Source organism: Notolabrus celidotus, chromosome 13, assembly GCF_009762535.1.
Source record: "Notolabrus celidotus isolate fNotCel1 chromosome 13, fNotCel1.pri, whole genome shotgun sequence".
Lineage (NCBI taxonomy): Eukaryota > Metazoa > Chordata > Actinopteri > Labriformes > Labridae > Notolabrus > Notolabrus celidotus.
The window spans coordinates 31,864,608-31,880,918 of record NC_048284.1 but is presented as its reverse complement, the minus strand read 5'-3'; the positions used below and the strand labels follow the sequence as shown (position 1 = coordinate 31,880,918).

Sequence of the window (16,311 nt, the reverse complement as noted above, 5' to 3'; positions counted from 1 at the left end):
ATGGTAAGGACAGGCGTATGTTATGGACAATGAACACAGGAGCATTTTATTGATGGCATTTTGAATGCAAAGAGATACCATGATAAGATCCCTAGACCCATTGTTGTGCCATTCATCCACAACCATCACCTCATGTTGCAGCATGATAATGCACAGCCCCATGTTGAAGGATCTGTACACAACTCCTGGAAGCTGAAAACATCCCAGTTCTTGCATGGCCAGCGTGTTCCAGTTCCTGTTAATATCCAGCAACTTGGCACATTGAAGAGGAGTGAACCAACACACCACAGACCACAATCAACAACCTGATCAACTCTATGCCAAGGAGATGTGTGCACTGCATGAGGCAAATGGTGGTCACACCAGATACTGACTGGTTTTCTGACGTGCTCGCACAGATTTATATAAACCAGTGAAGAATATTTGAGAGAAATAGTCCTTTTATGTACATAGAAAGAATCTTAGATCTTTGAGTTCAGCTCGTAAAAAATGGGAGCAGAAACAAAAGTGTTGCGTTTATATTTTTGTTCAGTATGTTAATATCCCAATACATGGAGTTAAGAATGTGTCTATTCTTTAATTGTCATAATTAATTTCATTTATGATCTGCTCATTGGTATTTCTTAATGTTTCATCAATCAGGAAGTCCTGCTGGAATTTGTCAGCGTGATCTGAAATCTGACTTGAAAACAAAGTACCAGTGTGTGTTTGAGGGGATCGCTAAAGCAGGAAACCCAACCCTTCTGAACCAGATCTACACAGATCTCTTCATCACAGAGGGAGGGACTGGAGAGGTCAATGATGAACATGAGGTCAGACAGATTGAAGCAGCATCCAGGACACCACACAGACCAGAGACCACCATCAGACAAGAAGACATCTTTAAAGGCTCACCTGGAAGAGATCAACCAATCAGAGCAGTGCTCACAAAGGGAGTGGCTGGCATCGGGAAAACAGTCTTAACACAGAAGTTCACTCTGGACTGGGCTGAAGACAAAGACCACCAGGACATCCAGTTCACATTCCCCTTCACTTTCAGAGAGCTGAATGTAGTGAGAGAGAGAAAGTTCAGCTTGGTGGAACTTGTTCATCACTTCTTTACTCAGACCAGAGAAGCAGGACTCTGCAGGTTTGAAGAGTTCCAGGTTGTGTTCATCTTTGACGGTCTGGATGAGTGTCGACTTCCTCTGGACTTCCACAACAATCAGATCCTGACTGATGTTACAAAGACCACCTCAGTGGATGTGCTGCTGACAAACCTCATCAGAGGAAACCTGCTCCCCTCTGCTCGCCTCTGGATCACCACACGACCTGCAGCAGCCAATCAGATCCCTCCATGGTGTGTTGACATGGTGACAGAGGTCAGAGGGTTCACTGACCCTCAGAAGGAGGAGTACTTCATGAGGAGATTCAGAGACCAGGAGCAGGCCAGCAGAATCATCTCCCACATCAAGACATCCCGAAGCCTCCACATCATGTGCCACATCCCGGTCTTCTGCTGGATCACTGCTACAGTTCTGGAGGATGTGCTGAAGACCAGAGAGGGAGGAGAGCTGCCCAGGACCCTGACTGAGATGTACATCCACTTCCTGGTGGTCCAGTCCAAACTGAAGAGCATCAAGTATGATGGAGGAGCTGAGACTGATCCACTCTGGAGTCCAGAGAGCAGGGAGATGATCCATTCTCTGGGAAAACTGGCTCTTGAGCAGCTGCAGAAAGGAACTCTGATCTTCTATGAGTCCGACCTGACAGAGTGTGGCATCAACATCAAGGAAGCCTCAGTGTACTCAGGAGTGTTCACACAGATCTTCAGAGAGGAGAGAGGACTGTACCAGGACAAGGTGTTCTGCTTCGTCCACCTGAGCGTTCAGGAGTTTCTGGCTGCTCTTCATGTCCATCTGAGTTGCTTCAACTTTGGTTCTGATCTGATACACAACACACATCCAATGATGCACCATGTCAATTCAATGATTAAGTACTTCCAGTGTGCTGTGGACCAGGCCTTTAAGAGTCCAAACGGACACCTGGACTTGTTCCTGCGCTTCCTCCTGGGTCTTTCACTGCAGACCAATCAGACTCTCCTGAGAGGTCTGCTGACACAGACAGTAGCTAGTAGCTCAGTAGCTAATCGGACAATGGTGGATTACATCAAGAAGAAGATCAGTAGGGATCTGTCTGCAGAGAAATGCATCAACCTGTTCCACTGTCTGAATGAACTGAATGATTGTTCTCTAGTGGAGGAGATCCAACAGTCCCTGAGATCAGGACGCCTCTGCACAGAGGAACTGCCTGCTGCTGAGTGGTCAGCTCTGGTCTTCATCTTAATGACATCAGAGCAAGATCTGGACGTGTTTGACCTGAAGAAATACTCTGCTTCAGAGGAGGCTCTTCTGAGGCTGCTGCCAGTGATCAAAGCCTCCAACAAAGCTCTGTGAGTGGGATTTATTGATCTACAAATACACAGCTCTCTTTTATAGAAGTATACAATGACTGAATTATTACCTGTTTCCTGACCTTTTTCTTTCTCTGCAGGCTGAGTGGATGTGACCTGTCAGAGAGAAGCTGTGAAGCTCTGTCCTCAGTCCTCAGCTCACAGTCCTCCAGTCTGAGAGAGCTGGACCTGAGTAACAACGACCTGCAGGATTCAGGAGTGGAGAAGCTGTCTGCTGGGCTACAGAGTCCAAACTGTAAAGTTGAAACTATCAGGTCAGGGTTTTCGTTCTGATTTGACTGTTTATAATTTAAAATGTGACAAACATTCACTGATAAACACTTAACCTGAAATGGACTGTATATGCTATTTTCAATCAATGCCTCAAGTTCATTCATATAGCAAACAAGAACAAGGTATCCCATAATAAGTTCACATTTAGAGCAGGTGGGGACATGGACATGTAAATAAAAGTGATGATAAACTTTAATCATAGAGCAATTTTCAAAATCAAAATGATAAAGTGCTTTACATGGACAGAAAAATATACAGACTAGTTATAAAATCATTAGACCAGCAAGGGGGAAATAACTAATACATTAAAAGACATACAATTAAAAAAAAAAAAAGGAACTCTTAAAGACACATGCTGAGGGGTCTGTGTTGTGTGTGATGTAGAGTCTCTGACAAACTGCAGACCGGTCTCAAACCTGTCTTTCTTTCTTTTCTGTTCTTTTTTAAAGTTATATTTTTGGCCTTTTTGCCTTTATTTGATAGGACAGCTGAAGAGAGACATGAAATGTGGGGAGTAGAGAGTGGGGGAAGATATGCAGGAAATGGTCGACCGGCCAGGAATGGAACCGGCGACCACTGCGACGAGGACTGTAGCCTCTGTATGTGGGGCGCTTAGACCGCTAGGCCACCAGCGCCCCAAACCTGTCTTTCTTGTCAAAAGTTATGGAGGAAGTGGTCTCAAACCAGCTCTGAAACTACTTATCATCGATTCATCTCTTTGAGCCGCGGCAGTCTGTGTTTCAGGTTTATCATTCCACTGAAACAACACTGACAAAGGTAGTCAACCGTTTGTTGTTGGCTGTAGACTCGGACTCAACATCTCCTTTATCATTTCCTGATCTTAGATCTACCATTGACACAGTGGACCAATGTATATCAGTAGACAGTTGAGAAATATTTGGGCATTTCAGGTCAGGTGCTTTAGTGGTTGAGATCTTCCCTGTCATAAGGTCTCAATGGGTATTATATGACAACATTTTCTCAGAGTCCTGTGCTGTTAATGATTTGGTCCCCAAGCGGTCTGAGCATGATAATTCCTCTCCAGTTGTATTCATCAGTTAAAAATAAGGACCAAACTTCAGACTGGAGTCTCTGATCACATCATAAAAAGTAGATAAATAACCTGTGTGATAAACACACAGATCCACATTCTCAAATGTCTGTATCTCCACCACAGTTAATTATAATTGACTACATGGATATCATTATGCACACATCTCCTGATTGTCTCCATCAAAGCATGTGAAGATGAAGGTCATGTATACAAAACCATATAGTGGACTCGACACAGATATACAGGAGAGATTGATCCCCTCACTAAGTAAGACACAAAGCATAACAAAGTCAACTACACAGACAGATCCATGCTATATCTGCTCATTTCCTCTATCTGTATCTCCCCAGGGTCATCATAACCTAACAACCTGTTGACCTGACACATGATTAGATATGGTTAGCTAATGTTGCTCACTCACCATCATTTTCCGCTGGGTCTCATTGCTCCTCTGCTGGAAATATCCTGTGGCTGTTATTTCTCCTAATCCTGTCCTGTTCCTCTCCTTTTTGACTTCTGACAGGCTGGTTAATAAAAGCTCTACGAACATATTCTTCCTCTTTATTAACTGGCATTTAGATTAATATTTATTAATGTTGAAGAAGAGTGGGACTTCCTTTTGCTACGCCACATTTGGTTGTCTGTTTTAAACACAAAACTAAAATAAAAGTGGCAAAATGGCTCCAGAAGTCGCTGTAGTGAAAGATTTCATACATTTAATTGAACTACACTATAAAAATAATTTACCTACTCATTGATTCACTGGGGTCTACAACCTGCAAGTTGCACTTCAATCAAACCCTTTGGTTTGGTTCACATTTAAAAGAAGTGACAGAAGTTGCCTTTTTCCACCTCAGTCAACAAGATCAGTGCTGTCATTGAATGGGTCTGAGGTTCTCATTCTTGCCTTTGTTTCATTCAGAACAGACTATTGTAATGACCCTCTGTTGGGTTAGCCGAAATAGAGTTTGCCAGTTCTGCACAGCAGCTGGTGCAGAATGCAGCAGCTCGTGTTTTGACTGGATCACGCAAATATCAGACAATTACTGCACTGCTGACCTCTCTTCATTTTCTGCATGTTCAGGCAAGAGCAGATTTTGAGGTGCTGCCGTTAACATACAACAATGAATGGTGCTCTTTTATTTAAAATGTTCTGTAAATAAAATAAAAATACTTTTATCATTATCATTGTTATTATAAATATTATTATTAGACCATACTCTTATTTGATATTATCCAACCCAAATTTAAGAATCTATCTGATCTCATCTTAATCCACCATGAGCAGAGCACTTTGCAACATTTAGCAAGTTACAGTGGCAAGGACAAACTTCCTTTAACAGGCAGAAACCTCCAGCAGGACCAGACTCATGTTAGACACACATCTGCTGAGACCGTGTTGGAGAGAGGGATAGAGGGAGGTGAAGAGAGATAATGGCACAGACTGTTATATTTCCATGTGGTTGTAAGAGTAATAGCAAAGGGTAAAGTATTCTGTTTAACTAAAGCCCATTTATTCCTCTTCTCATCCTCTGTTATCACTCCAGACTAAGTGGATGTGCCCTCTCTGGAAGAAGCTGTGAAGCTCTGTCCTCAGTCCTCAGCTCACAGTCCTCCAGTCTGAGAGAGCTGGACCTGAGTAACAACGACCTGCAGGATTCAGGAGTGGAGAAGCTGTCTGCTGGGCTACAGAGTCCAAACTGTAAAGTTGAAACTATCAGGTCAGGGTTTTCGTTCTGATTTGACTGTTTATAATTTAAAATGTGACAAACATTCACTGATAAACACTTAACCTGAAATGGACTGTATATGCTATTTTCAATCAATGCCTCAAGTTCATTCATATAGCAAACAAGAACAAGGTATCCCATAATAAGTTCACATTTAGAGCAGGTGGGGACATGGACATGTAAATAAAAGTGATGATAAACTTTAATCATAGAGCAATTTTCAAAATCAAAATGATAAAGTGCTTTACATGGACAGAAAAATATACAGACTAGTTATAAAATCATTAGACCAGCAAGGGGGAAATAACTAATACATTAAAAGACATACAATTAAAAAAAAAAAAAGGAACTCTTAAAGACACATGCTGAGGGGTCTGTGTTGTGTGTGATGTAGAGTCTCTGACAAACTGCAGACCGGTCTCAAACCTGTCTTTCTTTCTTTTCTTTTCTTTTTTAAAGTTATATTTTTGGCCTTTTTGCCTTTATTTGATAGGACAGCTGAAGAGAGACATGAAATGTGGGGAGTAGAGAGTGGGGGAAGATATGCAGGAAATGGTCGACCGGCCAGGAATGGAACCGGCGACCACTGCGACGAGGACTGTAGCCTCTGTATGTGGGGCGCTTAGACGGCTAGGCCACCAGCGCCCCAAACCTGTCTTTCTTGTCAAAAGTTATGGAGGAAGTGGTCTCAAACCAGCTCTGAAACTACTTATCATCGATTCATCTCTTTGAGCCGCGGCAGTCTGTGTTTCAGGTTGATCATTCCACTGAAACAACACTGACAAAGGTAGTCAACCGTTTGTTGTTGGCTGTAGACTCGGACTCAACATCTCCTTTATCATTTCCTGATCTTAGATCTACCATTGACACAGTGGACCAATGTATATCAGTAGACAGTTGAGAAATATTTGGGCATTTCAGGTCAGGTGCTTTAGTGGTTGAGATCTTCGCTGTCATAAGGTCTCAATGGGTATTATATGACAACATTTTCTCAGAGTCCTGTGCTGTTAATGATTTGGTCCCCAAGCGGTCTGAGCATGATAATTCCTCTCCAGTTGTATTCATCAGTTAAAAATAAGGACCAAACTTCAGACTGGAGTCTCTGATCACATCATAAAAAGTAGATAAATAACCTGTGTGATAAACACACAGATCCACATTCTCAAATGTCTGTATCTCCACCACAGTTAATTATAATTGACTACATGGATATCATTATGCACACATCTCCTGATTGTCTCCATCAAAGCATGTGAAGATGAAGGTCATGTATACAAAACCATATAGTGGACTCGACACAGATATACAGGAGAGATTGATCCCCTCACTAAGTAAGACACAAAGCATAACAAAGTCAACTACACAGACAGATCCATGCTATATCTGCTCATTTCCTCTATCTGTATCTCCCCAGGGTCATCATAACCTAACAACCTGTTGACCTGACACATGATTAGATATGGTTAGCTAATGTTGCTCACTCACCATCATTTTCCGCTGGGTCTCATTGCTCCTCTGCTGGAAATATCCTGTGGCTGTTATTTCTCCTAATCCTGTCCTGTTCCTCTCCTTTTTGACTTCTGACAGGCTGGTTAATAAAAGCTCTACGAACATATTCTTCCTCTTTATTAACTGGCATTTAGATTAATATTTATTAATGTTGAAGAAGAGTGGGACTTCCTTTTGCTACGCCACATTTGGTTGTCTGTTTTAAACACAAAACTAAAATAAAAGTGGCAAAATGGCTCCAGAAGTCGCTGTAGTGAAAGATTTCATACATTTAATTGAACTACACTATAAAAATAATTTACCTACTCATTGATTCACTGGGGTCTACAACCTGCAAGTTGCACTTCAATCAAACCCTTTGGTTTGGTTCACATTTAAAAGAAGTGACAGAAGTTGCCTTTTTCCACCTCAGTCAACAAGATCAGTGCTGTCATTGAATGGGTCTGAGGTTCTCATTCTTGCCTTTGTTTCATTCAGAACAGACTATTGTAATGACCCTCTGTTGGGTTAGCCGAAATAGAGTTTGCCAGTTCTGCACAGCAGCTGGTGCAGAATGCAGCAGCTCGTGTTTTGACTGGATCACGCAAATATCAGACAATTACTGCACTGCTGACCTCTCTTCATTTTCTGCATGTTCAGGCAAGAGCAGATTTTGAGGTGCTGCCGTTAACATACAACAATGAATGGTGCTCTTTTATTTAAAATGTTCTGTAAATAAAATAAAAATACTTTTATCATTATCATTGTTATTATAAATATTATTATTAGACCATACTCTTATTTGATATTATCCAACCCAAATTTAAGAATCTATCTGATCTCATCTTAATCCACCATGAGCAGAGCACTTTGCAACATTTAGCAAGTTACAGTGGCAAGGACAAACTTCCTTTAACAGGTAGAAACCTCCAGCAGGACCAGACTCATGTTAGACACACATCTGCTGAGACCGTGTTGGAGAGAGGGATAGAGGGAGGTGAAGAGAGATAATGGCACAGACTGTTATATTTCCATGTGGTTGTAAGAGTAATAGCAAAGGGTAAAGTATTCTGTTTAACTAAAGCCCATTTATTCCTCTTCTCATCCTCTGTTATCACTCCAGACTAAGTGGATGTGCCCTCTCTGGAAGAAGCTGTGAAGCTCTGTCCTCAGTCCTCAGCTCACAGTCCTCCAGTCTGAGAGAGCTGGACCTGAGTAACAACGACCTGCAGGATTCAGGAGTGGAGAAGCTGTCTGCTGGGCTACAGAGTCCAAACTGTAAAGTTGAAACTATCAGGTCAGGGTTTTCGTTCTGATTTGACTGTTTATAATTTAAAATGTGACAAACATTCACTGATAAACACTTAACCTGAAATAGACTGTATATACTATTTTCAATCAATGCCTCAAGTTCATTCATATAGCAAACAAGAACAAGGTATCCCATAATAAGTTCACATTTAGAGCAGGTGGGGACATGGACATGTAAATAAAAGTGATGATAAACTTTAATCATAGAGCAATTTTCAAAATCAAAATGATAAAGTGCTTTACATGGACAGAAAAATATACAGACTAGTTATAAAATCGTTAGACCAGCAAGGGGGAAATAACTAATACATTAAAAGACATACAATTAAAAAAAAAAAAAGGAACTCTTAAAGACACATGCTGAGGGGTCTGTGTTGTGTGTGATGTAGAGTCTCTGACAAACTGCAGACCGGTCTCAAACCTGTCTTTCTTTCTTTTCTTTTCTTTTTTAAAGTTATATTTTTGGCCTTTTTGCCTTTATTTGATAGGACAGCTGAAGAGAGACATGAAATGTGGGGAGTAGAGAGTGGGGGAAGATATGCAGGAAATGGTCGACCGGCCAGGAATGGAACCGGCGACCACTGCGACGAGGACTGTAGCCTCTGTATGTGGGGCGCTTAGACGGCTAGGCCACCAGCGCCCCAAACCTGTCTTTCTTGTCAAAAGTTATGGAGGAAGTGGTCTCAAACCAGCTCTGAAACTACTTATCATCGATTCATCTCTTTGAGCCGCGGCAGTCTGTGTTTCAGGTTGATCATTCCACTGAAACAACACTGACAAAGGTAGTCAACCGTTTGTTGTTGGCTGTAGACTCGGACTCAACATCTCCTTTATCATTTCCTGATCTTAGATCTACCATTGACACAGTGGACCAATGTATATCAGTAGACAGTTGAGAAATATTTGGGCATTTCAGGTCAGGTGCTTTAGTGGTTGAGATCTTCCCTGTCATAAGGTCTCAATGGGTATTATATGACAACATTTTCTCAGAGTCCTGTGCTGTTAATGATTTGGTCCCCAAGCGGTCTGAGCATGATAATTCCTCTCCAGTTGTATTCATCAGTTAAAAATAAGGACCAAACTTCAGACTGGAGTCTCTGATCACATCATAAAAAGTAGATAAATAACCTGTGTGATAAACACACAGATCCACATTCTCAAATGTCTGTATCTCCACCACAGTTAATTATAATTGACTACATGGATATCATTATGCACACATCTCCTGATTGTCTCCATCAAAGCATGTGAAGATGAAGGTCATGTATACAAAACCATATAGTGGACTCGACACAGATATACAGGAGAGATTGATCCCCTCACTAAGTAAGACACAAAGCATAACAAAGTCAACTACACAGACAGATCCATGCTATATCTGCTCATTTCCTCTATCTGTATCTCCCCAGGGTCATCATAACCTAACAACCTGTTGACCTGACACATGATTAGATATGGTTAGCTAATGTTGCTCACTCACCATCATTTTCCGCTGGGTCTCATTGCTCCTCTGCTGGAAATATCCTGTGGCTGTTATTTCTCCTAATCCTGTCCTGTTCCTCTCCTTTTTGACTTCTGACAGGCTGGTTAATAAAAGCTCTACGAACATATTCTTCCTCTTTATTAACTGGCATTTAGATTAATATTTATTAATGTTGAAGAAGAGTGGGACTTCCTTTTGCTACGCCACATTTGGTTGTCTGTTTTAAACACAAAACTAAAATAAAAGTGGCAAAATGGCTCCAGAAGTCGCTGTAGTGAAAGATTTCATACATTTAATTGAACTACACTATAAAAATAATTTACCTACTCATTGATTCACTGGGGTCTACAACCTGCAAGTTGCACTTCAATCAAACCCTTTGGTTTGGTTCACATTTAAAAGAAGTGACAGAAGTTGCCTTTTTCCACCTCAGTCAACAAGATCAGTGCTGTCATTGAATGGGTCTGAGGTTCTCATTCTTGCCTTTGTTTCATTCAGAACAGACTATTGTAATGACCCTCTGTTGGGTTAGCCGAAATAGAGTTTGCCAGTTCTGCACAGCAGCTGGTGCAGAATGCAGCAGCTCGTGTTTTGACTGGATCACGCAAATATCAGACAATTACTGCACTGCTGACCTCTCTTCATTTTCTGCATGTTCAGGCAAGAGCAGATTTTGAGGTGCTGCCGTTAACATACAACAATGAATGGTGCTCTTTTATTTAAAATGTTCTGTAAATAAAATAAAAATACTTTTATCATTATCATTGTTATTATAAATATTATTATTAGACCATACTCTTATTTGATATTATCCAACCCAAATTTAAGAATCTATCTGATCTCATCTTAATCCACCATGAGCAGAGCACTTTGCAACATTTAGCAAGTTACAGTGGCAAGGACAAACTTCCTTTAACAGGCAGAAACCTCCAGCAGGACCAGACTCATGTTAGACACACATCTGCTGAGACCGTGTTGGAGAGAGGGATAGAGGGAGGTGAAGAGAGATAATGGCACAGACTGTTATATTTCCATGTGGTTGTAAGAGTAATAGCAAAGGGTAAAGTATTCTGTTTAACTAAAGCCCATTTATTCCTCTTCTCATCCTCTGTTATCACTCCAGACTAAGTGGATGTGCCCTCTCTGGAAGAAGCTGTGAAGCTCTGTCCTCAGTCCTCAGCTCACAGTCCTCCAGTCTGAGAGAGCTGGACCTGAGTAACAACGACCTGCAGGATTCAGGAGTGGAGAAGCTGTCTGCTGGGCTACAGAGTCCAAACTGTAAAGTTGAAACTATCAGGTCAGGGTTTTCGTTCTGATTTGACTGTTTATAATTTAAAATGTGACAAACATTCACTGATTAACACTTAACTTGAAATAGACTGTATATACTATTTTCAATCAATGCCTCAAGTTCATTCATATAGCAAACAAGAACAAGGTATCCCATAATAAGTTCACATTTAGAGCAGGTGGGGACATGGACATGTAAATAAAAGTGATGATAAACTTTAATCATAGAGCAATTTTCAAAATCAAAATGATAAAGTGCTTTACATTCACTGACTCAGCTGACCTGATCTTCTCAGAAAGATTGTTCCAGAGATTTGGAACCCTTACTGTAAACGATTGGTCCCCTTTAGTTTTAAGTCTGGGCTTACAGGAACTGCAAATTAATGATAATACATTCTTAATATTTTGGCAGTTAGAGGTCTCATGTTAGCATTTACAATAATGATGATCATAATAGGGGTAGGAATGATAATGTCAATCAAAACAGTTTGAGTCGGTCTGTTCTAAAATTAAGAACAGCATTGTAACTGTGATGATAGTGGTGAGACTGCTACTGATGGTTGTAGTAGCAGGCCGTCTACGGCCACCATCCAGAAGACCCTTCGCCCAAAAGGGAGCTCAGGGACTCTGAGAAAGATCTGTGGTTTGTGACTTTAATGGGACAGGAAGAGTTAAAGTGAGTGACAGGGAGGAGAGGAGAGAGAGAAAGGATCCCAGTGTGTCAGTTCCCCCGGTGGTCTAAGCCTATAGCAGTGTAACTAAGAGCTGGTTTGAAGCCTACTCTTAAAAGTAGAGAGGGTGTGTACCTCCAAGACCTTTACTGATAGATGATTCCAAAGGAGAGGGTAGAACTGAAGACTCTACCTCCCATACTATTTTTAGAGACCTTAGGTACAATGAGCAGGCCTGCATGTTGGGAGCGTAGTGTTGTATTTTAGATTTGAATATAGATCTTATGGGGAGCCGGTGTCGAGGAGCTAATCTAACCTTGTTTGGCAAGCAAATGTTCTTTACACCCCCATTTGTGCCCATGTGCATGTCAGCTGATGGCTGTGTTGTTACATTTTCAACAAAGAGTTTTAACAGTGAATTGATGCCTCTCATATTATTTCAAACATCAAAGTAAAATTAACCTTCAAACATCGACATGTTGCAGAGAAATGTTACTTAAGTTGAGACGAAAACAGTGCTGGAAAGAAATGTGTCCAGATTAATAGTTTGGATGCCCAGAATGAATTCTTCACAAAGTGGGCAGTTCAAGCGACAAAGCTGGGTTTGTTTTTTCTTTAATTTGACTGACACAGTTGAACCCTCAGATAATCTGTCATGTGTTTTATTGTATACTTGCAGGCTTTCAGGCTGTATGATCACAGAGCACGGCTGTGCTTCTCTGGCCTCTGCTCTGAGATCCAACCCTTCCCATCTGAGAGAGCTGGACCTGAGTTACAATCAGCCAGGAACCTCAGGTGTGACCCTGCTGTCTGCTCCTGACTTCAGACTGAAAACTCTCAGGTATGATGACGGCCAGCTGCAGCTACAAACAATCCCTGTAATAAAGGAGGAAGAGCTGCTAACATTTTCTCTGATTTATTGGTTAATTCTTAATATTTGTGTTTAATGCACAATAATTCAGAAGAAGCCTGTATCTCCTGCTCAGGATAGAAACACCTGTTAGTAACATGAGGTATTTGTGGAGCAACTGTCAAAGACAGAATCTTCAAGATCTTTAATTATAATATGAATTCATAAAATAAATGAATGCAGTTTGGTCAGCTCTCTCTTTCTTAAGAAAGTTGCAATAATCTGTTACCTTTATGACAGATATATCAGTCCCTCCAGGAAGTTGCGATTTCGCGATCCCAACTATCAACCCAAATTCAACCAATCAGCATGATTTTTGTGCAGCCTTGCAATATTATACAATCACCGCAACATTCCCGCAAATTTGACCAATCACCTTAACCTCAGACCCTGTACGTCATCGGTTTCCTCATCAATTTCACTTTCTTGCTAGCGGTTGACAAGATGAAGACTTGTCCGACACGAAAAAAGCACATTTACCAACTAAACGTTCCGCCGAAGTTCGTGCAAGTCAGTGTCCGGATGTTTGACATGAAAGTGGGGGTAAACTGTTTTGCACGGCGTGCAATATCATGGTGGAACATAAACGTAAGTCCTCACTTGATCAGCACTTTTCAACAGCAGCAAAACATGCATGGAGAACGGGTGAAAAGTGGAGACAGCAGGCAGGACAAGTGACGATGACAACGTTGTTATTTATAGATACTCAAATACCCTTTTAGTATTAATAAGCTACAGATCATACGTTTTGATTTTGTTGACGAGACGACGACGAGGCGAAAACTTTAGTAGCGGACCGCCGGACATTAAGGATCCGCCTCCATGCATCTGTCTCATCTTCATTGATGATTTTTACGCCCGGTGTGCGTTAGTGACAAAGACACAACCGGGGGACGTCTGTTTAATATTTGAGGTTTGCCGTTTTTGCTGCCATTACCATAAAAAGCTCCACGTCCACATCTTGATTTATTCCAGTTTGGTGATACATCAGACACATTTAGTAAGTTTGGATCAACTCATAGTCATTAAAGATGCAGATGCATTTCAGAGTGCCGTGAACTGGCTGTCTGTCCAGTGCGCCTGTCGCTGCAGGTACATTCAAGGACCGTTGTAAATGTGCAATACATCCCTTTCATGGCATTTTTCTGTGAACCAAGAGAATCAAAATAGTTGAAATCTCAAGCATTTTTTGGTAAGGATACCAACAACACTAAAAACAACTGCCAATAATATTTACTTCCCCTGAGATGTTATTGGGGAAAAAAGCTAAAAAAAATGTTTTGCAACTTTCACTGAAATTTTTCAAAAAGCTTTCTCAAAATCAGGCATTTTGGGCCGCAACAATCACAAAAAAAAACCCCTGCACATCCTGGAGAGACTGATATATGTACAGGACATGGTTAGCTTAGCCTCACACATGGACTCATAATAGTAGAAACTGCCTAGCTCCAACAAGGGAGAAAAAAGAACATATCAATGACTCCAAAGCAGCTAAGTTGAAACTGTAAATTAAACAGCCACAGGAGAGGGCTGCTACAGCCAAGGTTTATATTTAGACTTTTCTTTTCTCATTGTTTAACAGGTTGGAGCCTGCTGGAGCTGAGTGGTTGAGACCAGGTCTGAAAAAGTGTAAGTGTGGTTTAATTTGATTCATAACAACAAAGCAGCTCACATAAATGTGTCGATCAGTGAACAGACAGCAGATCAATAATTGCAGCTTTAATTGATCTCTTTCAGATTATCGTGACCTTACAGTTGACACAAACACAGTGCACAGAAACCTCAGACTGTCTAACAACAACAGGATGGTGAAATGTGTGAAGGAGGAGGATCAGGCATATCCTGATCATCCTGAGAGGTTCGACCACCACTGGTGTCATCAGCTGCTGTGTAGAGAAGGTCTGACTGGTCGCTGTTACTGGGAGGTCGAGTGGAGTGGATATGTTTATATATCAGTGAGTTATGGAGGAATCAGAAGGAAAGGAGACAGAGTGGACTGTTATTTTGGACAGAATGATCAGTCTTGGTGTCTGGACTGTTGTGAAGAGGAAGGTTACTCTGTCTGGCACAACAACATACAAACACTCCTGTCCCCCTCCTCCTCTGTTGGTCCTCTCAGTACCAGAGTAGCAGTGTATGTGGACTGTCCTGCTGGCACTCTGTCCTTCTACAGATTCTCCTCTGACTCTCTGATCCACCTCCACACCTTCACCTCCACCTTCACTGAACCTCTGTATCCTGGGTTTGGGCTCTGGGGTTCTGACTCTTCTATGTCTCTGTGTTAGGAGGAAGAGTCTCTGACAGAGAAACCCCCTCACTCTTCTCATTCTTCAACAGATCAGTTGAGTGAGTGTAGGATCACAGTCATACAAAGTACTAAAGGGTACTGCCAAAAACCATCAGATAGCTTCCACTGCTGAGCAGAAGATATGTGGCTTTATCTGAGCACCGAGTCATTCCCTCAGCTCTCTGTGTCCATGTATACTTATTACCTGGATTCCATGTACAGATACAAAACAGCTGAACCAAAGATGATTTTAATGATGTAAGAACACTTTATTCATACCAAAGAGGCTCCACAGTTTTAAAGGTTGGTAGTGCTTCAGTGTTAGCGGTATTCTTATCAGCCAACCTACAGATGAGTTAACACTAAAATAATATTAAAATGATTCACAGTATTTTATTACATTTAAAAAATAGTTATATGTATATATTCAGAGGTGGGTAGTAACGAGTTACATTTACTCCGTTACATGTACTTGAGTAGTTTTTTCAAAAAATTGTACTTCTGAGAGTATTTGTTTTGCAGAGTACTTTTTACTCCTACTCAAGTACATTTGTGTTAAAAAATATGTACTTTTACTTCGTTACATTGGGCTGTCCAGTCGCTACTTTTACCGTTCCTTTTTTTCTTCATTTTATATTGTTTTATACTCAGCCATCTCTCATGCAGCTCCTTCTGATCCAGAGCTATAAATAGCCTCAACACTGAATGAACGGAGAAGTAGCTCCGCCCCCGCCTCCACCTACGGCTGGGGAGAGAGGCTGCGTTATACCTGCGTCCCCTTTGGAGGAACATGTTTACCCTGTACCCAACATCCGGACTCTCTCATAACTTCTAAATGACGAGGAGAAACATTACGCGCTGCTTACTCTGTCTATACGGTGGAAATCTTGAGCTTATAGAACAATTACATTTTAAAAAGCATGTCATGGTGAGTAATCAGTGAGGTAAGCTAAGGATCATACTGGTTAATATTAAATCTTAAAAACATGCCATGGTGAGTTATCAGTTAGGTAAGCTAATGATCATACTAGTTAATATTAAATCTTAAAAAACATGTTATAGTGAGTTATCAGTTAGGTAAGCTAAGGATCATACTGGTTAATATTAAATCTTAAAAAACATGTTATAGTGAGTTATCAGTTAGGTAAGCTAAGGATCATACTGGTTAACATTAAATCTTAAAAGCATGTTAGAAATGTTGGAAAGTAATCTAAAGTAACTTATAAGAGCAGTAAGGTAGCATGCTAATAAAACAGTCACCTCAGAGAGGTTCTTCAGGACTGAGTTCATGGCCTTTTTAAACACTTCCAAGTTGTTTTAGTATTTTCAAGTTATTTTTTTAAGTAAGATGTTCTGAAAATA

General features: G+C 41.0%; 1 protein-coding gene across 1 annotated transcript; it reads left to right on the top strand.

Annotated features, from left to right (window-relative positions):
• Nucleotides 1-626: 626 nt before the first annotated feature.
• LOC117824625 (NACHT, LRR and PYD domains-containing protein 3-like) lies at nt 627-15,358 on the top strand. The gene is made up of 8 exons (XM_034700160.1): nt 627-2,431; nt 2,533-2,706; nt 5,327-5,500; nt 8,121-8,294; nt 10,915-11,088; nt 12,432-12,593; nt 14,245-14,291; nt 14,400-15,358. Exons 1-8 carry the CDS (start codon nt 627-629, stop codon nt 14,945-14,947), a joined length of 3,258 nt encoding a protein of 1,085 aa, XP_034556051.1. The 3' UTR covers nt 14,948-15,358.
• The last annotated feature ends 953 nt before the right edge of the window (nt 15,359-16,311 follow it).

Coding starts and splice junctions, on each gene's coding strand:
- LOC117824625 (XM_034700160.1), top strand. CDS start 627: ATGTTTCATCAATCAGGAAGTCCTGCTGGAATTTGTCAGCGTGATCTG. Junction 8,295..10,914: donor TGTAAAGTTGAAACTATCAG/GTCAGGGTTTTC, acceptor TTATCACTCCAG/ACTAAGTGGATGTGCCCTCT. Junction 11,089..12,431: donor TGTAAAGTTGAAACTATCAG/GTCAGGGTTTTC, acceptor GTATACTTGCAG/GCTTTCAGGCTGTATGATCA.